The sequence below is a fragment of the Rhipicephalus sanguineus genome, chromosome 1 (genome assembly GCF_013339695.2).
Source record: "Rhipicephalus sanguineus isolate Rsan-2018 chromosome 1, BIME_Rsan_1.4, whole genome shotgun sequence".
Classification (NCBI taxonomy): Eukaryota; Metazoa; Arthropoda; class Arachnida; order Ixodida; family Ixodidae; genus Rhipicephalus; species Rhipicephalus sanguineus.
The window spans coordinates 329447496-329474783 of NC_051176.1; the positions used below are offsets into that span (position 1 = coordinate 329447496).

General features: G+C 46.3%; 1 protein-coding gene across 1 annotated transcript in view; it reads right to left on the reverse strand.

The window, feature by feature from the left end:
* Window positions 1-19555: 19555 nt before the first annotated feature.
* LOC119379533 (WASH complex subunit 2) overlaps window positions 19556-27288 on the reverse strand; it is a gene marked incomplete at its 5' end in the record, with an annotated part of 624148 nt that continues 616415 nt past the window's right edge. The window contains 1 exon segment of the mRNA XM_037648828.2: window positions 19556-21275. Within this exon segment, the coding sequence (XP_037504756.1) occupies window positions 21145-21275 (131 nt within the window).

Here is a 27288-nt window from a genome sequence, read left to right on the forward strand (position 1 = left end):
CTCATCGAACATCGCAGCCCCACGTCAAAGCAGAAATCTTCCTTGCGGAAGTGCTAGCCAGTAGCTGTTTACAATTTCTAAGTTCTGCATTCGCAGATTCATGCACCTTCTTACCCTGTGGACACATGTGAAAGCTGGCAGCAGGCTCCATAGTGTACGCCCTGCATTGAGCACTGGCATATCATACAAAACTCCTCCAAAGACAGTGGCTACATAATGTAGTGATTTCTTACAAGTGTTGTCGAGCGCACAGCAACAGCAGGAAAACCTCCCCAGTCACTCAGAATTACAGCGCAGGTGGCATTCTAAAGTTTTGTTTTCAGCTCGCTCTGCTGCTCCCAAAGCAGACTAAGCAGCCACTATGACCACATGAGCCTGCCTAGCATGTTGCACCAAAGGTGGCGTCTGCTCTTCCAGTGGTATGCCTTACGCCCAATACCAGTTTCGGAAGCGGCCATGAGAGCACCCGGATAAGGGCAGCTAGAAGTTAGATGGAGTAGATAATAAGGAAATAATTTTAAATGCCTCAAGTTAAAGGCACGCTGAAAGCATAGACAGCTCTGTACAAATGCACAATGTTGGTAGGTCCTTATGGTAACAGGTTGTCTAAACCATGTCACTTAGTAGGCTTTAAATAGTGTAATATATGAAGACTGCACTTACACCTATGTCTTCGGTCACCTCCGCTTGGCGGGGAATGCCATTCATGCAAACAGTGCGATTGGTTCCCGATGTGGTGATGTTGTAAACAGATTGTAAACAGATGAGCCATGCCGCCCTATTTAACGCCTTGTTTGTTCTGCATGCACGAATCGTATTTTATGTACGTGTAAAAATAAAACAATTTCAATGTACGCAGCTTGCAGCATTCAATGTAAGCATCGTAGACAGTCTGCCACAGCTGTATCGGCGCACTCGCGCTCGGAGTGGAACGGATTTAAAGGCTGGGATAGTAGCCGCAGCAGCCCGTGGAGGGTCCCCTGTAGCGCCAAACACGTGACTGGCTTCTTGCGATGCAGAAAATAACCTAGCCCTTTCAGACTTCAGGAAGCATGTCAATTTCTTTTTGACGGATTTTATGCCTTCACGGGCCCCTTCGATGGCGTGGTATTGACTATCTTCTTTTGCGAACAAGGCAAAGGCAACATTCTGCACGTTGCGTCAGTTGACGAACGAATGCGACCTCGTTTCAAAGTCCGGTGAAAAGGGCAGAATATAAACACAAAGAACGACAGGAAGTTTCTAGAGCTAGGAATCAGTCTTTAATCGGACGAAAAGCGTCAAAAGCCGACACATGAGAAGACACGATGTCTGGTTCTCTAGTGTCCGTATTGGCGCGGCTCACTTTCTTCTACGATAAACATGGGAGGAGTCGATCCCGCCAACGTCGTGCCAAGATGCAAGGACAGCGGTCGCCGTAAAGACGATACATATTTGCTTCACTACGCAGACAGCAGGAACGTCGTGCAGCATGCAGTGGTGTTTTGCTTACCTTCTAGTGGCAAAGCGCAAGTGTCGCACATCAGATTTCGATGCTTGATATCCCGGATGGTGCCTAATATAACCATAACGTACACAGACGCATATATATTCCACAATATCAAGTACAACAGTGCAAGGAAAGGTTGCAATCGCTTGGAGTTTCAAAAAGTTAAACAGGAAGTCTCCATGACACCAGTTGCACGAAGCAGGTGGCGCTTCGCGCAGTCAAAAACCGAAACCGAAAGCTATCCTTGAGCACCTCCCGTCATTTACGGCCGCCGACCCACTCACTTCGATGAAAAGAAATCGAGAGAACTTTACTCCACGGGAGATATGGGGATTTTTGCTGTATTTTAAAACACTTATGCGCCATATGGCTAAAATGAAGGTGTCGAATAGTGGTTTCTGCATCGAATTCTTTCATTCAGCAGCAATTTTCACCCTTGAAGAAGACAAGGCTGCTTGTTGAAACGCTGACTCCAGCGACACTCCGTCTCCAAGGATTTTTCACCTTTTCAAGCCTCCATCTTCCCCTGAACTTCTGCCATTTTTGGATTATGAATTTTGCTGGCTAGAGAAGCTCCAGAAATTAATCCGATGCCATATTATGCAGACATCCCTTTAGTTATCACTCTTGATAGAAGTTATATGGAGGCATAAAGGAAAACATAAATGCCTCAGCTTGCGCCACCGAGGTGTAACAGGCTAACAGTGAACAGCTAAAACTTTTGATTGTGAAATGCTGCCATGGTACAACGCTTTGACTAGGCTGCCACTGGAGCCAACATTTCGACAAGCCGACTTGTCTCCAAGTTGCAGCCACGAAGACAAGTACGCTTGTCGAAACAGCTCCAGCAACACCCTGTGTACAAGAATTTTTCATATCAGCAAAATCGGTGTTCTTTTGTCCAAAGAATTAGTTAATGCTGTTTATTCTGACATGGCAGTCAGAATAAACATGCTTATGTTGTCTGGAGCGCAATTCATTGCGCTCCAGACAACATAAGCATTTTAAGTCGACTCATTTTCATAAGTAATGCTGCATGGAATGTGTTATACTGCGCTTCCAAAAGTAAATGCAAAATTTCAACAAATGTTGTCGATCATAACCTTTATTGTAGCAATTCCAACCAATATGCTGGCCACTTGGCATAGGAAGAGCAATGGAATTGGTGACTTGGTCCAAGAACCTGCATGCAAAAGGCACAATAAGTACAAGGTGTCTCCATCGAGCAGGCATATATCACAACAAAAATCGGAAGGCTGACTTGGCAAACGCACAAGCACAGCAGCAATACTTTGTCGAATTGTCGAACACCTGTAAATGCCAAAAGCAGGGGCGGTTGAACAGCTGATTTTGTCTCACTTAATGAAGTAAATCTAGATATGCTAAAGAATCTAGGGTAGGCAAAATGAACGAGCTCCTCCACAGCACTGTGTGTGACAATCATATTGTGGTTTTGGGAATATCTGGAATTCTAATTTCATCTTGCACACAAAAGGCATATTAAATGAAAAAAATGTTTCAGTCAAGCATGCACATACACCTGCATACCAAAAAAAAACAAACAAGAGGCTATAGTTTGGTCAAAAGACAACAGACGATGCAGCACAGGGTGACAGAGGTTTAGGGAAAAATTCAGCCTAGTTGGCAACATACTAAGAATTTTTTGCACATAAGCAACACGAGGAGAAAAATGGAGAGACACAACACATGCACTAACTTTAAACAAAATCGTTTATTGCACACGAGGCAAACATTTATACAGTGTTGGTGCCCTCACACTGCACCAAGAAGCCATGCACATAGATTTATTTGTCTTTTTCCACTTCATTTTTACAAGACGTACGTAACACTAATCAACTAACGAACTATTGCACAATCAAGAAAGCAGATTCTTTATCCGACAAGGACAGGGACAGAGTGCTAACACGATTGGTACCCAATTTTTGCAATTCCTGCAGCTAATAGTATTCTAAATCTCGTTAGTTCAGCTCTGTTAGTTGACAAAACCTTTGTGTTCTGCAAGAAAGGTTCACACATTACAATGCTATCTTAACCTATCATTCATGCAGCTGCTTGTTTGCCCAGCATACTGCTTACTGCAGAAAAGAGGTATCTGATAAGCAACAGCTTGTCTACATTCCGCAAACCACATCCTATATCGTTTTCTTACAAGCAGTTTTCTTCCGTGCTTGACTGCAAATTCTGCAAATTGATTTCAGCTTTCATAGAGCTGGAAAACTATATGCACATCTGTATGTGACACCAACCTTATTATGTAATGCTAAATTTTGTGCAAGTATGGCACATCAGCTATTCTTTTTTGAGCGACATCACTGTTGGAACAGCCAACTAGAGCAATGGAGCGGTACTTCCTAATTTAAAGGACCCCTGACACCGAATTTGGAAACGCGAGATGCTTGCGTTGTTTCATAGTCCTGCATGCGGAGGCACTTCTGACCGATTGTGAGTGACGAGCGTTGCCTTTAAGATGTTTTAATTTGGTTTTCAAGTAAGCCCGAGTGCTCATCTGAACTTTGAACTCCTATCAACATAACCACTAGTATGATGTAGACGTAGGCCCCTTGTGACGTTGCAGAGGTAAAGCAAGTATTGTCGACGTCACAGACAGAAATACGCGCGGTGCAATGTGGTTATAGTGAACTAGAACCAACTGCCTTGTGGCGCGAACGGGAGGGTTCAGGCGTTCCTCTTGGCGAAGAAAAATCCAGATGGCGCCAGTGCAACTTTTTCTAGTCGCACCGCCCCTTCTGCTGTAGGCGCTTGCGCGCGTTGTGTGCATTTCTCCACGTTGCGCATTGTTGTAGCGGTGCCGTGCATTAATAGACAGTTTCAGTTGAGCGCCCACTACATATATGTGGACGCAGCCTGTCATTGGGAATGGCTGGCAGGCTGCGTCCGCAGAGCTGCTGCGGATGCCCAAATAAAACTGTGTAACGCGTTTAACAGAGAACGTGTATGCCGTTCGCTTAGACTAACTTCCAATGAATATCGTACTCGGCTGTTTCAGGAGGTTGAAACAACTTACACATGTTATAGGTGGATAGCAAAATGACGTCTTCCGGTTCGATGCCTAGCTTTCGCTGTTTCAAGGTGTGCGCCGTTCAGCGCTTTCGGGTGAGGACGTACAACTGCGGCGTCTAAGCGGCATCTGTAGTGAACTGGAATCGTTATAATTATTATCATACTCTTATGTTTTTCTTTATATTTCACTACAGCTGCTTCGACTAAGGCGCAGCTACCATATTTCAGACGCCAGTGATACACCAGCTCACGGCTTCTCACCGTTCTTCAACGGCGGCGCCAAGCAGTGCTGTCAGCACTATAGACGCTTGTAAAATAAAAATAACTGCCGGGTGGCGACAAAAAGAGCAACGCATAGTGAGTCCACTATAGGCGAACGCATCGGAGCGCTAGAAAAAAGTGCAGCCGCGATCCTTGCGGCGAGGAGACGCGTTCGGTTTCAGCCGCTGCATTGCCAGGCTCCTCCGTTCAAAACATTCGCAACCTCAGCGTCTGCCACTTGCGAACCGTCGTCGGGCTCGTTAGACGATGATTAGGGCCACGAATCTGCGTCTGACAGCGATGACATCGTCTACCACGTGCTCGACGAGCAGACGAACTTATCCAACTGGCAGTTCAACAAGCGCGTGGCTGACGTCACCCAATACTGAGCGTACGTCATCACGCGGCGCTAGTTTCTTATCCTCTTTCGGCGCGCGTTTTGAACCTACGCTAAAAATGACCATAATTAAGGCTGCTAAGATTAATTAGACATCACGCAGGAGCATTTGCGGTGTCATTCCGTGATTACAAGACATAGACCTACTTATTGCAACACAAATGTCACAAACGAAAAATCGGCTGTCATGGGCCCTTTAAGCCTTTTACGACTATACACTTCTGTTTGTGCGACGCGTTGTGTGTGAACCTTTCCCATGTGCTGTGTGTCCTGTTGAGTTGTTACGCTATCCAACTACAGTTATGGAAAGGATGGCATCACGTGCTAATGTAAAAGTAGTTTTTGAGCTCCATGCAAGCTGAAATCGATTTGCAGAATTAGTAGTCAAGCACCAAAGAAGACAATTGCTTGCACAAAACGACATAGGACATGCTGAGAAGCTGTCGTTTATCAGATACCTCTTTCATGTGGTAAGTGGTATGTCAGGAAATGGGCCACTGCATGAATGATAGGTTAAGAGAGCACTGTAATCTTGTGAACAAATGCAACGATGGATGGCTGGCGTCACAGTGTAGGGCATGAGAGTATGAACCTTTCTTTCAGGACACAAAGGTTTTATCAGCTAAAAGAGTTGAACTAACGAGATTGATAATAGAAGCTGCAAAAAATGTAAAAGTGGTACCAATTGTGTTAGCACTCCGCAACTATCCTTCTTGAATAAAGAATTGACTGTATTGAATGTGTAGTAGTTTGCAAAGTGATTATAATGTGCCATATATTTTGTCAAAATAAAACAGAAAAAGACATATCTCTCTGCATGGCATCTTGGTGAAGCGCTAGGGCGCCACCACTGTGTCTATTAGTGCCTTGTGCGCAATAAACCATTTCGTTGAAAGTTAGTGCAGACGTTGTCCCTCCCTTTTCGTCCTTGTGTCGCTTATGTGCTAAAGATTCTTACCAAGTTGAGGTTACTTATGAGTACAGACAGGAAAAAAGATAAGTTAAAGGAGTACTGACATGAATTTTAAAAATTTTCGGATTGATGCTCTAAATAAAAATACTGGCGTCGAGAAACATAAAACGAGTATTGTGGTGCCTGGGAATGCATCGTATATATTTTATTTATCGTTACCTTAAAAAGACACTTTTGGTTTCGATATCGAGGGGGCGGCTGCTCGGTGACGTTTCATAGCAGTGTGATGTCACGGGGATACAGAAACTCGCGACGTACTAGCGGCAAATCCATCATCTGCCCGTGGTGCACATAAACAACAATAAGTTAATTGTCGTCCAGTGGCCCTGACAGTGATTTCTACGATATAGGCTGCATGCAGGATGCATAACTTGCAAACTAGGGGGAACTGTCTTGACTCGTCAGGATAATGCCCATTGCACTGTGGTTGGCTTGCAGATGCTCAGCGACGAAAACTGCAAAGTCAAATTAAAATATTTGATACGTGTTCTCCGACTCCGGTGTGTGGACATCGTTGACACTGCATACCAAGGAAACCAAAAATGTCCCTTTTGCGATGTCTAAAAATCGTGTCAGTACTCCTTTAATATAAAGCAATTTCAACCACAAAATACACATAAGCGCAGCAGCGAAACATTGGTAAACAGCACTAAACTTGTAACAGCCAAAAGCAGGTGCAACTGAACAGTTGATATTGTCCCACACAGTGCAATTAAATTTAGGTGTTTTATGGAATCCCGGGTAGGCAAAATCAACGAGTTCCTCCACAACAGTATGTCTCACAATTGTGACCTGGTTATGGAATTACCAGAATGCTAATTTCGTCCTGCATGCAAAACGCACAATGAAGTCAGTCAAACATATGCATGCAGCAGCTTACCCTATGTTTCAGAAATTACGACAAATCGGAACATTTTCCAAGCATGTTTTTGACACTTTCTGCGATGCCGCAATGGTTATTTATACCACCTGCACAAATCCTTATAAGTGAAACACACGGTGTCTTTAGAAATGTTCACGCATCCGAGGGCAAGCTTGTGAAGTATTTGCGCGTTTTCAAAACCTTTAGTACCGATGAAAGTGCCACCTGCATTATATGTTTCGTAGCAAGCCCACTTTTGTAGCTGCCGAGCCATTTGTTCTAGAAAGTCTACATCGTTATCAGTGCCACGGTACAATTAATAGGTCCCCAACTTCTGCAAGTGCAATTAATAGGTCCTGTTACGTTTGGCCTTAAAATTCATCGAGGCAGACGCCATTGAGCGTGCAGCTGTCTGCCAGAATGCTGTCTTCCCCCCGTATCGGCGCTCAGACGGAGGCAGGAACGCTGATTCTTCATGGAGGAGCTTATGCCGAGCGAGCGAGCAGGTCGCCGTGGACGGATTTCCCAGAAAAAGGACGTCGGAATTCGGAGACCCCTTTTTGGCTTGTTGTTCTCTGCGTGAGATAGCACCGCGGGAGAGTTTCTCACCCAGCCACATCTGCCTTCTACCCTACCGCAGCAGGGAAAATTAACCCGTGCCGGAGGGAGCGGTCTGCGTGTTTTCCGGAATTCGACACACCCGCTTTATCGTGCGTTTTGGTCAGCGTGGGACTGCGCCGTTGAAGACGCTCCCATCAACCCAGGTGGGGCCTTCACCCGTGGCAGCCATCATTCAACGCTTCTTCCAAGTATTACTGGCAGTGGAAGCGGAGGTCATCGGCCCTTTCCCGTTTGGACTGAAACTCCTCGCCGACCTTCTCACCTACGAGTCTTCGGGGCGTGGCGAGTGTATTGTGTGACTCTTTGCCTCCTTTCGGGAGGCCGGACGCCAGGACGACAGGTCACCGGATTGGCGGGAGACGCTGACACCGGTTTGCCTGTGCTTCTGCAGTGACGGTTTCGGGGCTATAAAAGCCGAAGACATTTGACGTTATTTCTCTGCTCTGCTCTCTCTTTTCACTTCAATCTCTTAACCATGTAAATAAATCTACGTTCCTTCTTGAAAGAACGCGCCTCCTCACTGGGAACCTTCGGCTATGGGAACGGACGGCGGGAGCCAGCTACCGTAACGAGACCCGCCGAACCCGACTCCTTACAGTCCCCAACTGCTGCAAGTTCATAGGTAGAAGGGTATGGCACACCAGCAGGCGTTTCTTGTGTGAGGCGGTACCGGACATAATACACCTATGCTATTTAAAACTCTGCATGCTTTAGTTGGTTACTTGTTTTGTACTGAGCGCACTATGAGAGTATGTACTTACAAATGCACATTATCATTATCATAACCACTGCTACGTTTGTTAGAGCAAGCTTACTCTCTCTTTGCACTTTGAAAGCTCGACACCTTGGCAGACATCGCTTGGTGTTTAGTTGGACTTTGGCAAGAGGATGCGCCAGCCAGCAAATGTCCACTGGAATGTGAATGCACCGTGCAGAATTTGCACATTTTCTCCAAACTTGTTGACTATCTTCTGTCCTGATCGGTTGGGACATGCTAGTGTGCACACCGTTGAACCTTCGGCAAACATTTCACAAGGATTTAATTGGCTTCAGCCCGTGGCAGGAGCACCAGAAAGATGGTAGACAAGTCTGCTATCTGAAAGGCTATGCCTTACCACCCTGCAACTGCCAAATTAAGCATAGCACACAAACTCAGTGCACCGATTCCAGACAAGGTAATTGAGCAGTGTTTCCCTATACAAATAAACTAGTTAACATGAAAAGTAATACCGAAGGATTCCAACAAAAATATGCAGATCTTAAGCGAATTTGTCTTTTTTTTTTTCGAACGTCGATGAATTTGCATGGAGGTAAAGCATCACCTTCGAGATTGGAGTCCAGGAACTCACCCTTTCCAGTTTTTTTCTTCCTTCAGAAACTAGGCAACTAACAATGCCAAATCCTACTTTGAAAGATGGTGACGATAATACTGAAACTTTCTGCAGTATTTGAGCACATATGGATCTGCGGTATGTGCAAAATCTATCTCATACAGAAATGTACCCATCCCTACAACATGCTTTCAATAACAAACAACCGAAGAAACTGTTGATGTACTTGATGTCTTGAGCCTCTAATTCATGATAGAACATAGCATGGAATGGAGGAATTTAGGAAGCTTGTACATTAACTGCTGACCTAAAACAGCCAGAAAATATTCGGGGATGTCGGTGTTTGTCATAAGAGCCATGCTAATACATGGCAATAGCAGATGGTAATGAAACTGGCATGCTTTCATCCGGGCTCTTTGGCTCGCTCTTGCTAGTAATCTTAGCACTGTTAACGATTACAAGAATCTAAAAAGGAAATTTCCTTTTCCTGGAGGGCTATTGAAGACTGAATGACACAGTTATGCCCTGCCTTCTGTATTTTGCGAGCCTCGAAGATTTCGCGTGTCAACTGGTCGTGGTGGCAGAAAAGAATCCTCATTCTAGAAAATTCTGCGGTGTACCCGCAATCTTGGCAGTGCATTGCCAAGTGCGTCGAGTGAACATTACTTCTCGGGGAATTTTGATGCTCCCTCAGTTGCGAGTTTACGCGTCGCCCCGATTGCCCAATGTAAACACTTCCACACGTACACAATGCCAATGGCACAAAAACATTCGTGTGCTTAATGGAATATGAATCCTTCACCACTGGGCCTTTTTCCGCACTGCTGTGCAGATATCACCAACTTTATTCTTGGTTGCGAACACCACTTCAATGCCATGACGTCGTCATGAGTTTCTTGCCTTGTAAGAGCATGCGCAGTAAGAGTACATCATTATGTTTCTTCAATAAACTTTTCAGTTGAAAGTCAGCACTCGTGTCGTGTCTACTCGTCCTTGGTCTCTGTTATTTCGCACTGTTTTGCCTCTACCAGCTATTAATTGTTACCAACTCGCCCAATTTTCAATCATACTAGCCTGTAAACCTTCGGCCTAGATTTCTTTTACCTCGAGCGGTAGTCCTGCCCACGGTTTTTGAACCACGAGAGCCCTATTGTATGTGTTAGCCTCCTGTAAAGCTTTGAACAACGGCTTGAAAATAGAATTTTGAATCACAGCGCAAGTTGCCCTCATTAAAGCCAGACCGATGCAAAAGCTGTGTCCCCTTGAACTTCATGTCTGGCTTCTTGGCAGAGCAGTGGCCTGTGCCCATTAAGCTAATGAAAAAATTACACCATCTCCCGCTAAAGGGGACCATGAGGCGATGCGAAGCCGGAGCACTTGCACGATCGCGTTCCGTTGGCGTTCGTTGGGCATGCTACCGACCTCGCGTCGTGGAACGCGAAGAGGGACGCTACGCGCGTCGTATCTTCCATCTAGCCTGGCCGTTAATTCTCATAGGGCGAGCGGGGAACGCGGCCTACAGGCGGGCGAGAGGGGGGCAGCGTAGGAGAGGAGAGAGAAGGGGAGGGGACGCGCATGCGCTCGAGCTCATCGCGGCGTTGAGCAGGAGAGAATTTCGGCATGTCTAGCCCGCGTTTCAGAGGAAGAGTGGAAAGGGGGAGGGGAGAGGGGGAAAGTGGAGAGGAGAAGGGGAGAGGGAAAGGGGAGAGGAGGTGTGGAGAGGGGAGGGGAGAGGAGGTGTGTGGAGATGGTATGCGCATGCGCAGTAAGGGTGGTCAGAACGCACACCACCACCACCACCACCACCACCACCACCGGATTGAGCTCCGCCTTAAGATACTTCGCATCTAAAAAGCCCATGAGCAGTGAAGTGGGGACACTACGGCTCATTAGTTTTATTAAATGCTTTTTGTTTAACGTTGGCAGATCAATTTTTGTGCACTGATTAGTACACCACTTCTGACATATTTCGCAATGGTCAAACGAAGAATATGCACGCACAAAGTGTACTTACATACAGCTCCAACTTTCTCCATGGGCTCGGATCCAACGCCAAAGTGTTGCGACTGCACTCGCAGCATGGGCACCTGCGCAAATAAAAGCTTTTTTGCACACTAATGTACAAGCGAAGACCTAGTTTATTGCATTCGTTCTCATAAGTGTGTGTCACAAACCTTTTACTAGTTCAACTCTAGGGCAAGAAAGTAACTACAAGCGGTATTCAACCGTTTCCATACAACAGCGTGAGACGGAAGCTGCATAAGTTTCTGTCGCACAAATTGAACGGTGTTCCCAGCCTACAAGAAAATACAAAAACTGTCACGCTGAAAATAGTTCTAAGTAGAGACGCGTACTGTGTGGAGAAATTTCATCGTCGCGCGTAGAAAACATCGCAGAACAAGGAATGCAAGAACTTACCTTGAGTCCTTGACGTGAGTTGACACCATGGTTGACACCGGCTCGAAGCGCGTTTAGGGACAAGTGGAGCTAGGGGCGTTTTCCTCCTCAGTACCTAGGCCAGCGGCCGTCTTCAGGGAGAAAAAGTGCCCAGAAGCGCGTTTCAGGCGCTATCGGATGGCGCGCGGCGGTCGCTCCCTGTAGTGGCCACGAAAACAAATGTCGCGGCTGGCTCGGGCACGTCATGCGCACGTGACCATGCATGCACATGACGTGTTCATGCGTATGCGTCAAGTGAAGATGGCAGGGAAGGGATTTGGCTTGCTAAGGCTACACGGGGCGAGTGGCAAGGGTTTGAAACTCGCCTTCTCGCATCATGGCTTCGCGCCGCAACAAATTATTATTTTTCTCAGCTCGTAATGAACCGATTTGAAAAATTCTTGCGGCATACTGCTCTTCATTCGGCACACAACAACTTCCAGCGTATAACTAAAATTTGCTATGTGGCCTGGTGAGGGGCCCTTTAACAGTGCAGCGGACGCTCTCAGTCGTATTACCATCAATGCCACGACAGGCACCACCGACCTTTCATTGTCTTCGCTCGCGGAGGCACACGCATTAGACGATGAGCTTCCACGACTCCGATCCTCTACTTCCCTCCGACTGGAACAAGTCAACTTTCCCGACGACGACGTTACGCTCTGGTGCGATGTTTCACACAACTGCACGCGTATCTATGTTCCTTCACAGCTGCGCCGTGCTGTTTTTGACACCCTCCACTCCATCTGCCATCCAGGCGTAAGAGCTACGCAACACCTGGTCACTGAACGCTACGTCTGGCCGCGCATACGCGCTAACATTCGTGACTGGGTTCGCACTTGCATAAAGTGTCAGCGTATCAAGGTACAACGGCACACCAAGCCTCCATGGGGAAAATTCCCTCTCCCTGATGCACGTTTCGACACCATTCATTTGGACATTGTCGGGCCTTTACCTCCATGTCGGGGAAATACGTATTTGCTTAGGTGTATTGACAGGTACACTAGGTGGCCTGAAGCAGCTCCAATGCCTGACATCACGGCGGAAACAGTTGCTCGTACCTTTCTTGCTACCTGGATTAGCCGTTTTGGTGTACCATCAACGGTGACTACTGATCGAGGCAGACAGTTTGAGTCAGCGCTTTTCACCTCTGTCACATCTCTACTTGTTTGTGCGCGTATTCGCACAACTGCGTATCATCCAGCATCAAATGGCTTGGTAGAGAGACTCCACCGTCATCTAAAAGCAGCACTCGCCTCGCAGCCTCACGCCGAAGATTGGGTATCACACCTCCCCATCGTGCTTCTTGGCCTGCGTTCAACACTTCGGCCAGAACTTGCCTGCTCTGTAGCCGAGATGGTTTATGGCTGCACACTCCGTTTGCCTGGTGACCTCGTCAGCCCCGTTACTACGCAGAGTGTTTCGGATCCATCTTCTTTCGTCCAGCGTCTGCGGATCTTCATGCAAAACTTGCGCCAATCACCAACTTCAGCTCACACTAAGAACGACGTTTTTCTGCCGGAAAGCCTACAGACATCTTCACACGTTTTTGTTCGTGTCGATGCGTCTCGCCGTGCTCTTCAGCCTCGCTATGACGGTCCTTTCCCAGTCATCAAGCGTTCTGAACATCATTTTACAATCCTGCGTAATGGGCATGAAGACACAGTCAGCATTGAAAGGATCAAGCCGGCACCCATTCTGACAAGCTCCGTCTGATCATATTTTTTTCTTCAAGTGCCCACGGCCACTTGTCTGAAGGGGGGGCCTATCTGTGGCATACTTTTCTTCTTCTTCTGGCACGACACACTTGGGACATAAACTAGTAGTGGGTAGTCTGCTGTGGAGAAAGAAGAGGTAGTTGGAACAATGGCGGAGATACATTAATAAACCGCGCTGTGTTTTCGGAACCGCGTTTCAGAGTGCTATAGTAGCAAAACTATGTTGCTTCAAAATCTTAGCGACCTGCCAACTGCGTGCACGGTTGCATAAGCACTACAGTGTTTTAATGAGCACGCTGAAAAGTTGCTCAAGACGCGCCAACGAGCGTGGGATCATTCAGAGTTCGGATCATTACGTCATGCGAAGGCAGAGCCACTTTAACGCATACTACTAACGCAGGCCCATATGTACATTTCTGTGTAGACATGTGCGCCGGACCCAAAATCACCGGCGGCGGCGCGTGAACGGCGCGGGGTTCATCGGACCGGCGGCGGCGCGGCGCGGGGGGGGGGAGGGCAGTCGGGGGGAGGGCGAAGCAGTGAATGCGATAAGTACACGCCGTAATGTTACATGAACGAGGGCTAGCAGCTAACTCTTTTTGATCCGATCTCATTACCTCTACAAAATGCTGGTGTATGGCAATACGGCCGCTCCCGGGAGAGAAGCGGTTTTCGGTCAGTTTGTCGTATCAGTGGTCCGAGCGCGAAGCAGTGGATCGCAGCGCTCACAGGGCGTAGAAGGTATACGAGCCGTTCGCTGGGGGATGTCTGCCGAAATAGCGCGCGTGCCAGAGCTCTCGACCGCGCCCTTATAGTCAAAGTTCACAATTGCTGCTCGAGTTACGCAGTCCCTCTCCCCAGACATCTCTTCCTACTCCTTCGCCCAGCAAATGACGGGCGGGGCGTTTCCTTCTGCTTGAGGAGCAATCGACGGCAGGCCTCGCACGCGGGTTGATATTATTCCGTGTGACGGAGATGGCCAGCTTGTTTCATCTCTGCTTTAGCCATGTTCCTTGCCAACGCTCGCGAGCTTTTACTCGCGGGTCGAACATACAATGCGCGGAGCGATGTTATCGATCTAGAGTTTATACGGAACATGACGGCGACGATGAAAGCCTGTCCTGAGTGGCCATACAATTGCTAACGCAATAAAAATATACAAAAAACCGTCGAAGCGGGCTCGCCTTTCTCCTGGAAAGCTGCATCGTCTCCGCCGTAAAGAGTGCGTCCGTTGCAAGAATCCTATATACCGGTGCCTCTTCCATTGGTTTCGTTCTCGCCTTCAATACCCTTCTTAGAGGGGAGATCTCTTCGCCACTTAATTCTTCATGAAGCACGCGTACAATGTCAGCACTAAGCATCGAACCTATCAGGATTTCGCGCTTGTCGGGTACAGTGTGCTATCTCTGCATGCGCGGTTGCAAACGCACAAAATGGAGCGAAATCAGTTAATCGCGCACGATAGTCGTGCGACAGAAGCAAGAGCGTGTGGGCGGCTGCACAGCAAAGCAGTGTGGGAGACAATTCACAACTGTTATTTCTCGTATATGGACCGGTCAAGAGTATGTACCCTGATGATGTCACGTGAATCACCGTTCTGGCATCACGAAGTGCACCAAAAGACAAAAAACGCCAAGAGAGAATAACGCGCTCGTTGTTTTTGTTTCTTGTATTTTCAGAGGCTGTTTAGGGGCCCTTTATAAAAAAAATGCTCCCCCCCCCTCCCCGAAGGGAATCGTGAGGAAATGCGAATGCATTTCTTGCGCCGAGAGTACACGGCGTAGTAATTTTAATGGCGTAAAGCTGGACACATCGACGCGCTCAAGTGTCTCCCTTTTGGGCGCCTCTTTCAACGAACGCTTCCTACGTGCGTTCGTGATCACCTCAGGGATGTTGCCACCGCCTTCAATGCAGCACAAACGCGTTTAGAACGCGCTGTTTTCAGGCTGTGCCAAGCAGGGCTGGGCAGTATCGTGATACAAGAGTATCGCGATAGTATTTCAGAGATACTTTGGGCATCTGTATTTCTGTATCGAGATACATTTGAAAAATGTATTTGTATCTCAGTAGTGAAATACATTTACGATATATCGCCTGTATCGCGATACTATGCAGGACACGGGTATCCCGTTACATTGTTTTTTGGTGTCGGAAAGTTGAGGCGTGTTTCCAATGGGGGAATGACGTTTTTTCCCCTTTTTTGTGCGAAGACAAGCAAAGGCGCGCCGCCGGTCGCCGACAGATAGGGCGGCGATGGTTTCCCCTCAAGCACAGAATGGTCCATGCGGTAAAGCGCGCGACGCCGCAGACGGCAGAATCGCTTCTAAAAGCAGTTCCTGTAGTCGCGGCGGAAGTGACTAGAAGATGGCTATCTTTGACGCGGTTTCAGCCACCTCTCCAATGTCAGGGTGCATTCCTAATTGATTACATGCGTGAAACGGTCTTTTGTGGTAGCAGGCTCCCCCCCCCCCCCCCCCCCCCCCCCCCCCCCCCCGCCGGAGCCGACTTCGCCTGTTGCGGCTTTCTGAAATGGGTGCTGGTAGCGTCGGTGGTGGTGAAAGCTTCATTGAAGCCGACAGGGTCAGACGGCTGAGGATTCCGAAGATGGGGACCGACTTCGGATTCTGAACAGTCGGAACAACCCAAGTGAGGGCGAAAGTGTTTCGGTATCTAGATGACCCGAGAAGAGATATCGCCACGCTGCAGGGCAATCCGGCTATGAAGGCGGTATTTATTCACTATAACACGAATTTGTGCTCGCCTTCAGCGGTAGACAGGCTTTCTTTCGTGAGTATTGTGCTGAGGCTGAACCGATGCTGTTAGAAGACAGCCCATTTGAGAAGCCTACACAGCAACCTTCTCAGCAAAGCAGATCTTCAAAATAAATGTGTGCTTTTCCTCAATTCACTGGTGTTCATTAGTGATCCGAGTGATTTGCTTAAAGTGTGCTATTTCTAGCATAGCTTAGTTTGTTCGCCAAGTATGTCGATTTCGGTGTCCAATCCTTGTTGCTGTTGCTGTGAAATAGTGTATTTTTATTGAAATTGATACTTGTAATTATGTCATTATTACTAATTATGTACTTTGTCCCCCCCTCCCCTGCAATGTCTTAATGGCGCTGAGGGTACTGTAATAAATAACTAAATGAACTGAACGTTTCGATGCGCTGTAACTTTAATTACAACATTATGCTGCACTAATAGGTGCCTTTGCGTAGTATGAGCATCCTTGAAATAAAAAAAGTATTCCAGTATCTGTATCGCTGTAACTGTATTCCGGAATACTTTTTTCATCTTATTGCAAAAGTATCTCCGAAATATCCCGTTACGTTAAAGGCAAATGTATCTCAGTATCTGTATTTTAGGCTTCCAATTCATGTATTTCGATATCTGTATTCCGGAATACTTTTCTGAGTATCTCGGCCCAGCCCTGGTGCCAAGGCAGCACAAACGCTACAAACGCGTCTCAAACGCACTGCATTGAGGCGGTGGCGCAGGGAGGAGAGAGCGAACGGCGAGAGAAGGAGCGGCGAAGCACTGCACCTACCCTCTCCTACACTCTCCACACACGCGGGAGCTCCGCCGAGCTCCCACAACGCGAGCGCCCTCACACGCCAGAGCGCGCTCCTCCTCTCCACTCTCCGCTACTAGGGGCGAGGATAAGCGCGCGCGCCCGCAGCTGTTGCTATGGGAGAGGGAGTGAGAGCGGCGAGGCGCGCGGACAACGCCGGATGCCTTACATAGCCCGACAAAGAAATACATTCGCATTTAAAACAGGGCGTGAAAACACGGACACAGGAGAGTAGTCAGGACACCAGAAACGCTGCTAACTGAAAAATCACACAGCAGCGAAAGCGAAGGTAGACACAAATATTTATCTGCGCATTCCCACGTAAGAGGCCATACCTGTCAATCAAGTGCGAGTAGTGATCTACGTGAGAGATAGCTGTTCACTCTCTCGACTTTTCTCTTATGTCCGTGTTTCCACGTCATGCCTTCTTAACATGACTACGTACCAACTAGCTCAGCTATATTCTAAGTTTGCCATTCTCTTTACTTCTGTATTTATTTATCGAACTCTAGTAAGATTGAAAGAAAGAAAGTGTACGAACGCGCCGAGATATATATAGTACTTACCTATTTTATTTATATGTGCACAGTGTACTAGGTCCAAGACTCCAAGAATATGCTATCCAGCGAGTTGGGTCGTCGCCATTTAGGCTGGAGGACGCGGCAGCGTTAAGGTCAGGCAATACTCGTTATATTTCTGGAGAAGAAAAATATACTACTTCTGGGGAGCTATGCTCGATGCGTTCATTCAAAGGAGATGTCCACAGTCCATTTCGGCAGAGCGCATTCAGTGAAAGCGGCGAGCCGTGATGTCACCTCGCTCTTGACCACGTCGCCGCACCGAACCCGCCAGCACATTCCTAGCGTAAGAGAGTGGACGAAATGCACAGAAACAGGAACTTTTCAAGTCTGAATTTGCACATAAATGTGTCCCAGATGTTTGAGAACGATGCTGGGAATGAATACCGACTTTACAGCTGCGTTAGACGGGCGGCTGCATTAAACCTAAATCGATGGCTAACACGATCGAAAGACATGTGCACCGAAAATCGGATCTCTGAGGGCTGCGTTCGTTGCATTGAAGCGCATTCCGTCCCTGTCATTTGTGCCGAATGTGTTTCAAAGCTTCGTGATGTCATGATGGCGCTGCAGAACAAGAACCGGAAACAGGGGGCGCGCTTCCCGCCGAGCTCCCGCTATTCAGCGGCCGCTGAAATGGACAGTCCATTACATGGACTCATCGAGAAGAGCTCCTCCGGCGAAGTGCTGTATTTTATTTCCAGATTCCCCATTTGGATTAAAAGAAAAGACTAACGGCGGCGCGCCGCAATTATTGCGCGGCGGCGGCGTGATCTCTCTTGGGACTTCGGCGGCGGCGCGAGCGGCGTGACCAAAAACAGGCGGCGGCGGCGCACACTCTACTATGAAGTAACACCTTTTAATATTAAGAAACGAACAATATTTCAATACTAACAAAAAAATCGTCGACCGCGTACAGCAATCAACGGTCACATGGCCGGGTATATCGGATTGTTCATGTTTTTGCCGCCAGAGGCGCCACAGGTCATTTTTCACGACTTTCAATAAAGAAATAAAAATATATATCCACCTCTCACGAAAAAAAAACAGGGTTGGTTTGAGTCAATGCGACGGACAATCTTTCCATCAGTGGAGTCATGTCATCTCATGTTCTGGGCAGTTCTCGGTCCCTTTAGGTGGTCGGCACATGCGGTCATTAGCGCACACCGCCCCGTTTGACCAACATAACGCCCGCAAGAAAGGGAACGTCACAACACTCAACAAACTTCTGTCTGTACTTCTTATTGCATCTTCTTTTGTTTCCGATATTTCGATTGACTTACAGCTGGCACAGGCTACTAGCTTATTTTCGGCAGAAAAGAACTGCTTATCGCTGTCATGAACCGGTTCGAGGGAAGTATATCGTTTGTACGCGGAACGTTGGGGAGCATTACAATCATGGCACGCATAGGCGCGCAAGCGGCCATATGTCACGTGTTTTTTTGTTTTTTGTTTGTATTTCGCAGGCATCTGCAGTAAGTAGAAAAAACTAATACTTAATGGATATAGAAAGTTAGAAACTGTCTAATCATGACGTTTTGCAAACCGATGTACAGCTTTCTCCCTGGAATTTTTGCCGAACTTCATTGTTTCAAATGTTAGTTAATTAAAGTGGCCTAATTAAACAATTAATCAGAACACAAGAAATAGTCTGCCGTACTCCAGCCAACAGTCTTGGATACATGCGTTATACCGATCGATAGCCAATCGATAACCAATATCTGATCACTACTGATCGATAACTAACCGATACCGATTATGACCTCGACAAAACCAAATGAGCATTTAAGAGAGCAAATTTTTGGGCAAGTTTTGGTGATCCATTATCTGACTAACAGCGCAAAAAGGATGGGGGACAAGGAAGAAACTCAGACGAGCGCTCGTCTGTGTTTCTTCTTTGTCCCCTATCCTTTTTTGCACTGTTAGTCACACAAATGAGCATTACTTGACCAATTTGGATTTCATCGGGCCAATCCCTAGCGATCGATAACCAGTCAATGCCGATCGATATGCATAACTAATGAAACACGGTACTGACATAGCATATAGCCATATATAGGTAAGTATGGTATAGTAAGGGGTGGGAAAGGGAAGTGAGGTTGAGAAGGAGGGAAAGGAGGAGGGAAACGCCGCCAGCACCAGTCTTTCCTCAGCCTACGCATCACTATTGCGTAGGCTGAGGAAAGCTACGCAGCTATGCACCACTAGTGCGTAGCTGCCCCAATTTTTTTTATTCCAAAAGTGGTGATGATCCACTTTTGACAGACAGTTGCTAAATGGTGCACACAGCTTTTTATTCAAATTGACTTTAGCATACACTTGAAGAAATATCGTTTCTTGCCTATTTGTGCGAAGCAGATATCCTAACAGCTTGACCCGGTAAGAGCAACACGTGAAGTTGATGGTACAATCCACAACATCGTCTGCTGACTGACACAGCAAATGACCTGTACGTTATGCGTTCATTCTTGAGCCGCATTCACTTCAGCGAGTACATAGGCTTTTGTGTGCACTGGCTCAATTATGACACATGTGCACTCACAGATGACAAACATATAATTGGTGCATTCCTGCACTATCAGTATTGAGCCACTTAAATAATATAGTCCATCACAAGATTAATGTAACCTAACAAGCGCACAGGCACCGTGTACCTGTTCCCGAAACAGAAGAAGTTTTCAGCAGATGGTACAGTTGGTCACATGCTCATGCGTTTGAGCCGCACACATTGTCAGCTACTGAAACATTCTTCCATCAGGCCTTTAGAGCAAATATACATAATTTAAGACCCGGCCAATTCTCCTAATCAAATGCATGCTCTCAAAAGCAACCACTGAACCAAACTAGATAAAGTGTGAAGTATTCGAACTATTTAATGAAATGAAATACCAGATGTTTGAAGCATAATTTTGACTGAGGCACCTTTAATTATAACAAAGCAGGCTAAAAAGACTTATTAACTGGAGCACTAAGTTTACAACTGCACCTATGTAGTCAGATATTGCAGTTATGTAAACACTCCAGACTGTATGAAAGTGCTTAAAACAGACGTGCATCAATTAGAAGCTGCCATGAAATCATTCTATGGCATGTATATGTCCAGAAGTAAAAAATTGCTATTCTAAAGCAGTGCCAGTTCATTTCGGAGTGGCCTAACAAGTAACTAGGAGAAACTGGTTAAGCATTGTTACCAGTATACTATTGCATCCACTTCACAAATTATAGTGACAGAGTTATAAATTTGACACTTCTGCCTTTCATTTTCCTGATTCTCACCAATTTATTTTTAACATTTCAGGGTATATACAAAGAAATCTGCTCTGAACAAGTGGTAAACTATGTTTCTGCTTTTAAATTTAGTAAGCCAGTAGATTGGTCTGGTAAATGCAAAACAATGTCTTTTGGATACCCTCATGTAGTACTTCCAGTATTTACATATGAGGTCTGGAGTTGAAGATACCGCGAAGAGACTTGAACAACAATTTCAAGAGAAATAGGGAACTATGCACTAATCTAGCAAAGCAGTAGAAGGTTCAGATATGATGCCTTGGATTTAAGCCGCTTGTGGACTTGTAGTATCAAAGTGTATGCTGGCTACACACAAAGCTGCTTCAGCTGTCCTGTGTATAATGAACAGAAAGTAGAACACTTTGCTGTGCACTGACACTGAAACAGCTGCAGGTACGGTGAGATATTTTGAGATGCACTAACCTAGTATTGATCCAATTTCCACAATCTCACTTCATAAGATGTTAAGCCATGTTAATAGCCTAGTTGTGATGCATGAAGCAGCCTCAGAGACAGAAAAACAAGGTGCACTAAATACTACAAAACACCAAATTTAACATCCAATGCAACAAATCTTATTAATCACTGATGTCTCCAAGCAGCGGGTCCTTGAAGTCTGTTGTTCTAGGCAAACACTTTCTTGCAGCAGGCTGGCTACCTTTCTTCTCTATTGCAGTGACGTTGGCTGGAATGGAGCTGAAAATGTCATCTGAAACGAGCAACACAACCACCTTGAGTATGCATACATAGCTGTGCGCGGGGGCAGCTGCACCCCCTAGTCACCTAAGAGGGGAGGGGGGGCGCAAAGTCTGCACCTTACTTTGACTTAATAGGGGGGGTGGGGCACTGCGATGAACCTTCGCCCCCCCCTCCTCCTGAAGGGGAACCCTGCGCACGCCTATGGCCATGGCAGTGTAGAAAAATGCCACTCCTAGTATTCTTGTTTGTTCACTGTACAGCAAAAATAAAAGTGGGAATGTTGAAGTAGTAAACTGTTACATATTTCTGTGTGTACCCAGATGGTAACATTCAACTCTGTGTAATAATACGCAGTCCAACTTAGCAAAAAAAAAAACTCAGTTAAAAACAGGAAAACTAAGCATATTACAAATGCATTGGTACTTCAATAAAGGTGAGGATAGTTAATTTCACTGCATACACTAACAGGGACAATTGGCCGAGTTGAATGAGAAAGAGAATTGTCTTTCTCATTTCTCCTTGTTGTTTTTTGCATGGTTTATTTCGTGACGTTCACTACATGCATTGCATTTATGCATTTCCTTTTTTGCTTGCAATTTTTAATTATTTAACAGTGCTAGTGAGATTATGTTCTTGTTTGGTGCATCCATACTTTGTGCACGAAGCATGTGATTCTAAAAAATTAAATTAGCTTTCTGAAAGCCAAATTTATCATTATGTCAGTGCCAATATTTTCAATACGACAAAAAATAGGACGTCGATTTTTTTTTGCACATACTGAATGGTTATGTGGCAATCTACGAAACCAAAGTTAGGGCTACGCAACGACTAGTTCTTGTTTGATGATAACGAAGTGCACAAAATTTGTCTTGACTCATGTATGGGAAGAAAAAAAAAATGGTTCCAAACTCTCTTTTTTTGCATAATGAAAAACTTTTGCTTCAGTAGACAAGACACAGTACTGAACAAAATGATGCGAACATCTAGCCGATATCTCTATCGGTTGCTAAAAAAGAGCGCGACAGTACATGGGAGTTATAGGGCTTACCCTGACCACTTTACAGAAGGAAGCTGCACCTGAATCCAATGACACATTTGTTTTTGCATTTGGGCCTGAGTGACATGCAGCTGCTGCAGCTGGGATCAAACTTGTGCCGTCGTGCTATGCAGCACGACACCATGCTGCTAAACCACAGTGGTGGGTGATCTAATTATCCCAAGCGTCACTGTTATTTGCAAGATGAAGTGAGGAGGATGCAGACGCTTGACGTGCTATTTCACTGCATTCCAATAATGCACCAACCAGCACAGTCAAGCACACTCAGCAGCGCATTCTAATTATTATTTTGCGGCTGTCGAAGTACCATGTAGGATAGCTTACCATATAACATGAGCTAGCAACATGCTAATAACATAGGCTGCTGAAAAAATTATATTCATGTCCAAAATTAGCTCCCACAATTTAAAAAATGCCAGTATGTACCAAAGGAGATTCACTTTCTGGAGCCAAAGCACTTACACGAAGCACAGACACACATCATGCTGCCTAAGAACCATACAAGTTATCGCTTCTTTCTACAAACTTAAAGATCCACAAAAACAACAAAAAGGAAATATAGTGTTGGAAATACATAGCAGACCTATTGTGATAGATTATTGCGCAGAAACACTGATGGTGTGCTGATGCACATCTTCTCTTTCTGCATTAAACGGCACGACGCAAAGGAACCATGCAGGGGCTTGTGAGCGCAGAGTTTGAAAGCCATGGCATGGAGCACCCTGCTGTTTGTAGAATTAATAGCTGTGAGCACACTTAGGGAGTCTGCATATACTATTTGGCAGGTTTTCCTGTACTATTTTTTCTATGGCTATAGAAGTGGCGTGACAATTGGCAGTGAAGATGGATGTACACTGTGAAAGTCTTAGCGTTTCTTCCCAGTTCCCTTGTACCACTGCACTTCCGACGTAGCCAGTCGTTTTCGAACCATTCGTGTAAAAGCTCGTGATGCTGCTGCAGTATTTTTCTTCTACTGTAGGAAATTCCAGAATAATGCGTTGTGGTGGAGTTTGTGCTTCATGGAACTGCGTTGGAGTGAGATCACAGGCTGTGGGAAAATTGAGCCACGGGGGTAGTGGATCATGTCTGTGGGCAATGCCAGGTAATGTGTCCAGTATGTTGAGGTTCTTGCAAATTGCTTTAATTCATAAGAGCATTGGCCTAAAGGCTTGCGGTTTGTTGTTGAATGTATTCTCGAAGGACAGTTTGTTCACAAGTGGGTAGAAGATATGTTTTGTACCTTAAGGGCACACGGTTAAGGCAAATTTTTGTAAAAATCATTCTTTTTCTTTGCAATTTGGGAAGTGTATTCCTTGGCATAGTTTTCCATATTCGTGATTTTCTTAGAAAATCTTTTTCGTGGCTGAAAGCAAGTTTTTCTGAAAGCAAGTAGCGAGGGAACATGCACCCCAGGACAAGCCCCTCATATACGCTCCGTGCTTACGGTCCATTTTTCTATTAAAAAAAACTTCCTGTGTGAAAGCCAAAATGCTCGTCTGGAGTCAGCTGTATATAAGAAATTGTCAACTTCTAAGGCAGTCTGAAGACACTGTGCACCTTCTTATTCGCATTTGTTCTTCGAAGCACGTCTGTTCGAAAACTTCTAGCTCCTACCCACGAGACACGAAACGTCAAAAAACCTTCTTGAAAACCATTAGAAAAGGTACATACACGTCTTGGCATATTGTGCGATGTTGAATAACGTTTCCACTAGAAGTTTTGCAGGAAACGCTGAGAAAACGTTTTGTACAAGAAGTTTTTTTTAAAGTTTACAAAACATCTTTTGATGATGATTAGTGGGGTTTTTTTTTTTCGCAAGGGCCATGGGTGGCCAAAGAGCGCCATGTCTGTTATGTGGTGTTAGCGATGACCAATGATTACGATGACAGGGTGTATTGTGGCTGTATAGATGCCTAAAATCACGCGCTATGAAGAAGCGTAAAAGCTGTGTATAGAGTATAAAATTATGGCAGTGACAAGTGGTGTGATCTATGGGTTTGGGATAAATGACGAGTGAGGATGGTATTTACAAGTGAGAGGCGGGATAACAGCACGAATGCCTCCTCAAGGCCTTTGAGCCCAAAGGCCGGGAGGCAGGTGCTTCCTTTGATAGAAACCGCAGCAGCAGCCTCAATCATGAGGCCGCACTACGGAGCGCCTGGAAAAATAACGTTGAAGTAATGTACATCTTTTAGAAATTCAAAGAGAGACTGATATTTAAAAAGTGGTTTTTTGCCAATGAACATACCGGGATGGAGTGGGAACTGCAGGTGTATTGATGAAAAATGCTTTTTCCTGAGAGCGTCTAGTTCCGTGCATTGCAGTAGAGTGTGGAGTACAGTTAGGGGACGGATTTGGGCTGGTTGGTGCATGACTTCAAGTAGAAAACAGCGCTACGAGACGGGACAAAGAAAGGGCACAAACACGGCGCTGACTATCAACCAAATGTGCTTTTATTCCACCAGTTCGCATATTTATACTCCACCATGACTAAAGAAAGCATAAGAAAAACCAGAAAAAACCGGTCAGCCTGCGCAAAGGCAAGAAAAATTTTTTAACTCGACAGAAATGTTATCTCCTTCGGAAGCAGTGAAATCGAGGGAGGCTAACACATGCCTCGCCGCCTTTACAAATGTGATACGCTCCAGAAACAAGACGCGCACGTTCGTCATAGTACTTTGATATGAAACTCGTATCTTTAAAAGATGGCTGGCAGCCGCATTCATAGCAATGAATGGACAGTTGACTGTCTTGCTTGTTTAGAGACCTTGTTCGCGTGCTCGCGCAAGCGGTAATTAGCACACCGGCCAGTTGACCAACATAGTAACGTTCTGCAGTTCAGTTCTACTACATCGGGCTCTTTTTCTTCGTTCACGCCTTTCTCGTGCTTACATTCGTCAGTCGTCTGCATAAACCTGCTCGCCACTGCAACTTGTAGAGCTCGCCTCTACACCTACTCGCTCAAGCATTCCTACCTGCCGCCTGAAGTTGCCCGTCTTTTCGGGGCTCTGATGCCTTCAGAAGGCCATGTCAAAAGAATGTGCCGCATTTTGCGATCAGAGGCATTCCGACAGGTTCGCTTCTTCACGGACTGCCTGCAGATTGTGAACTACAGTGAAATGTCTTCACCCAGTGCCCAAAGGAGGTTTTTAGGAGACTTGCGTTTGGCGTCTCAGACAGCTGACTTCCTCTGGGGCAACCTGGTCGTTCGACTGCCTAGGAGCAAACGTCAGAATTCGGAGCAAGGTAAAGATGTCAAGGTACTCGGGGATGCCTCAGTTCCGAAGAACGTGGCTGATCTTCTCAAACTCGGGCCAAAGTTCTGTGAACACCCTGATTTGGACAAGACGGAACTACTCAGCCTCGTCAGAACAGCTGCTGGAAAAGCAAAGACGGATGAAGTTGACCGGTGCATCAGGGAAGGAGTGGACTGCCTGCCTCAGCGGGCTAAGAAAGGCAATACGGTTAAGCTCCGCTCAGCGGTTGCTGTCCTTAGGGATGCCGACCTGAAGCTGCTCCTGTCTGATAAAGAGGGAGGATTCGTCGTGGTGCCTCGTGGTATGTACAAGGAAAAGGCAGAAGTGGCCATTAACAGCAACTTCCACGAAGCGAAAGGAGTGGTCCTCACGAAAGCGAAAACTAGGGCAGTTCAGCTGTGCGAAAGGGCTGGACTTGCCAAACTGGCATCATCCGTGAAGGCCTGCAAACGAACCAGCCTTTCATCTTTTTTCAGCGCCAAGACTCACAAAGAACTTTGCCCGTTCCGGGCCATCGTTTCCGAGAGCGGTACCTGGCAGTGAGAAGTTGGTGCGTTTCTGCAAGGTTCTTGTGCCCACTTGACATCGACGACCCCTACCTCATAAGGAGCCCAGGTACTGTTTCTGCCTATCTCCGAGATGAATGCCCAGTGGGTGTGCGTGCCTTTTCAGTCGACATCAAGGACTTATACTACTCGTTGCCTCAGAATGATGTGTGTGCCGAAGTTAGTAATTGCATTGACGGATACGGTGTTGTTAAGTTTCAGAATGCACGTGGAATCACGGTCGACAAATTTTTAGAGTTCTTAAAGTTTTACATGCAATCCACTTTTATAAGTTTTGACGATAAGCTTTTCATTCAGCGAAAGGAGTCTGCATTGGCTCATGCATCGCCCCGTTCTCAGCGACATCTTACTAGCCCGCTATGACCGTAATCTTGACAGCAAGCTTAGACAGACTAGCGTGGTAAAGGTGATGCGGTACGTGGACGACTTTTTAGTATTTTTTTGCACTAACCCTCTTGACGTACAGCCTGCTGCTGGAATTTTTGACGTATTCCTCACGGAATTAAGTCCACTTGAGTTGACCACTGAGCATCCCTTAGACAATAGGCTACGCTTCTTGGACTTGGAACTCTTGTTCTCAAACGACCATGTTTGTTGGGGTTATGCGCCTAGGTCGCAGAAGAGCCCTCTCCCTTTTTCGTCCGCGCACTCGAAGATTGTGAAGCGCGGCATTGCCAGGGCCTGCATGAAGGCGGCGCTTGAGAGGTCCTGTGACCACCAGGTTGAGGAGAGTTTTTCTTGTCAATTAGCACGTTTGAAGCTGGCAGGTTTCCCGGAAACTGTATTGACCAGCATCGCTGAAAGCCTCCTTTCTAGCTTTAAGAACAGGGTCTCAGCAGCTGTGCAATCACCGACACACCCTCAGCAACCAGTTGCAGTCATCCCGTATGTGCACCAGGTGGCACATAATCTTAAAAAGTTGGTCAGTAGGGCTGGGGTAAGGTTGTTATTCTCTGCCAAAAATAAACTTGGTAGCCTGTGTCAGCAGGTAAACAGAGAAACCAAGATGGAAAGATGTAGTAAGAAGCACCGGCAAATGTTTGTTGAATGTTGCGATTCTGTTGTGTACAAGATTCCTCTTTCCTGCGGGCATTACTATGTTGGTCAAACTGGCCGGTGTGCTAATGACCGCTTGCGCGAGCA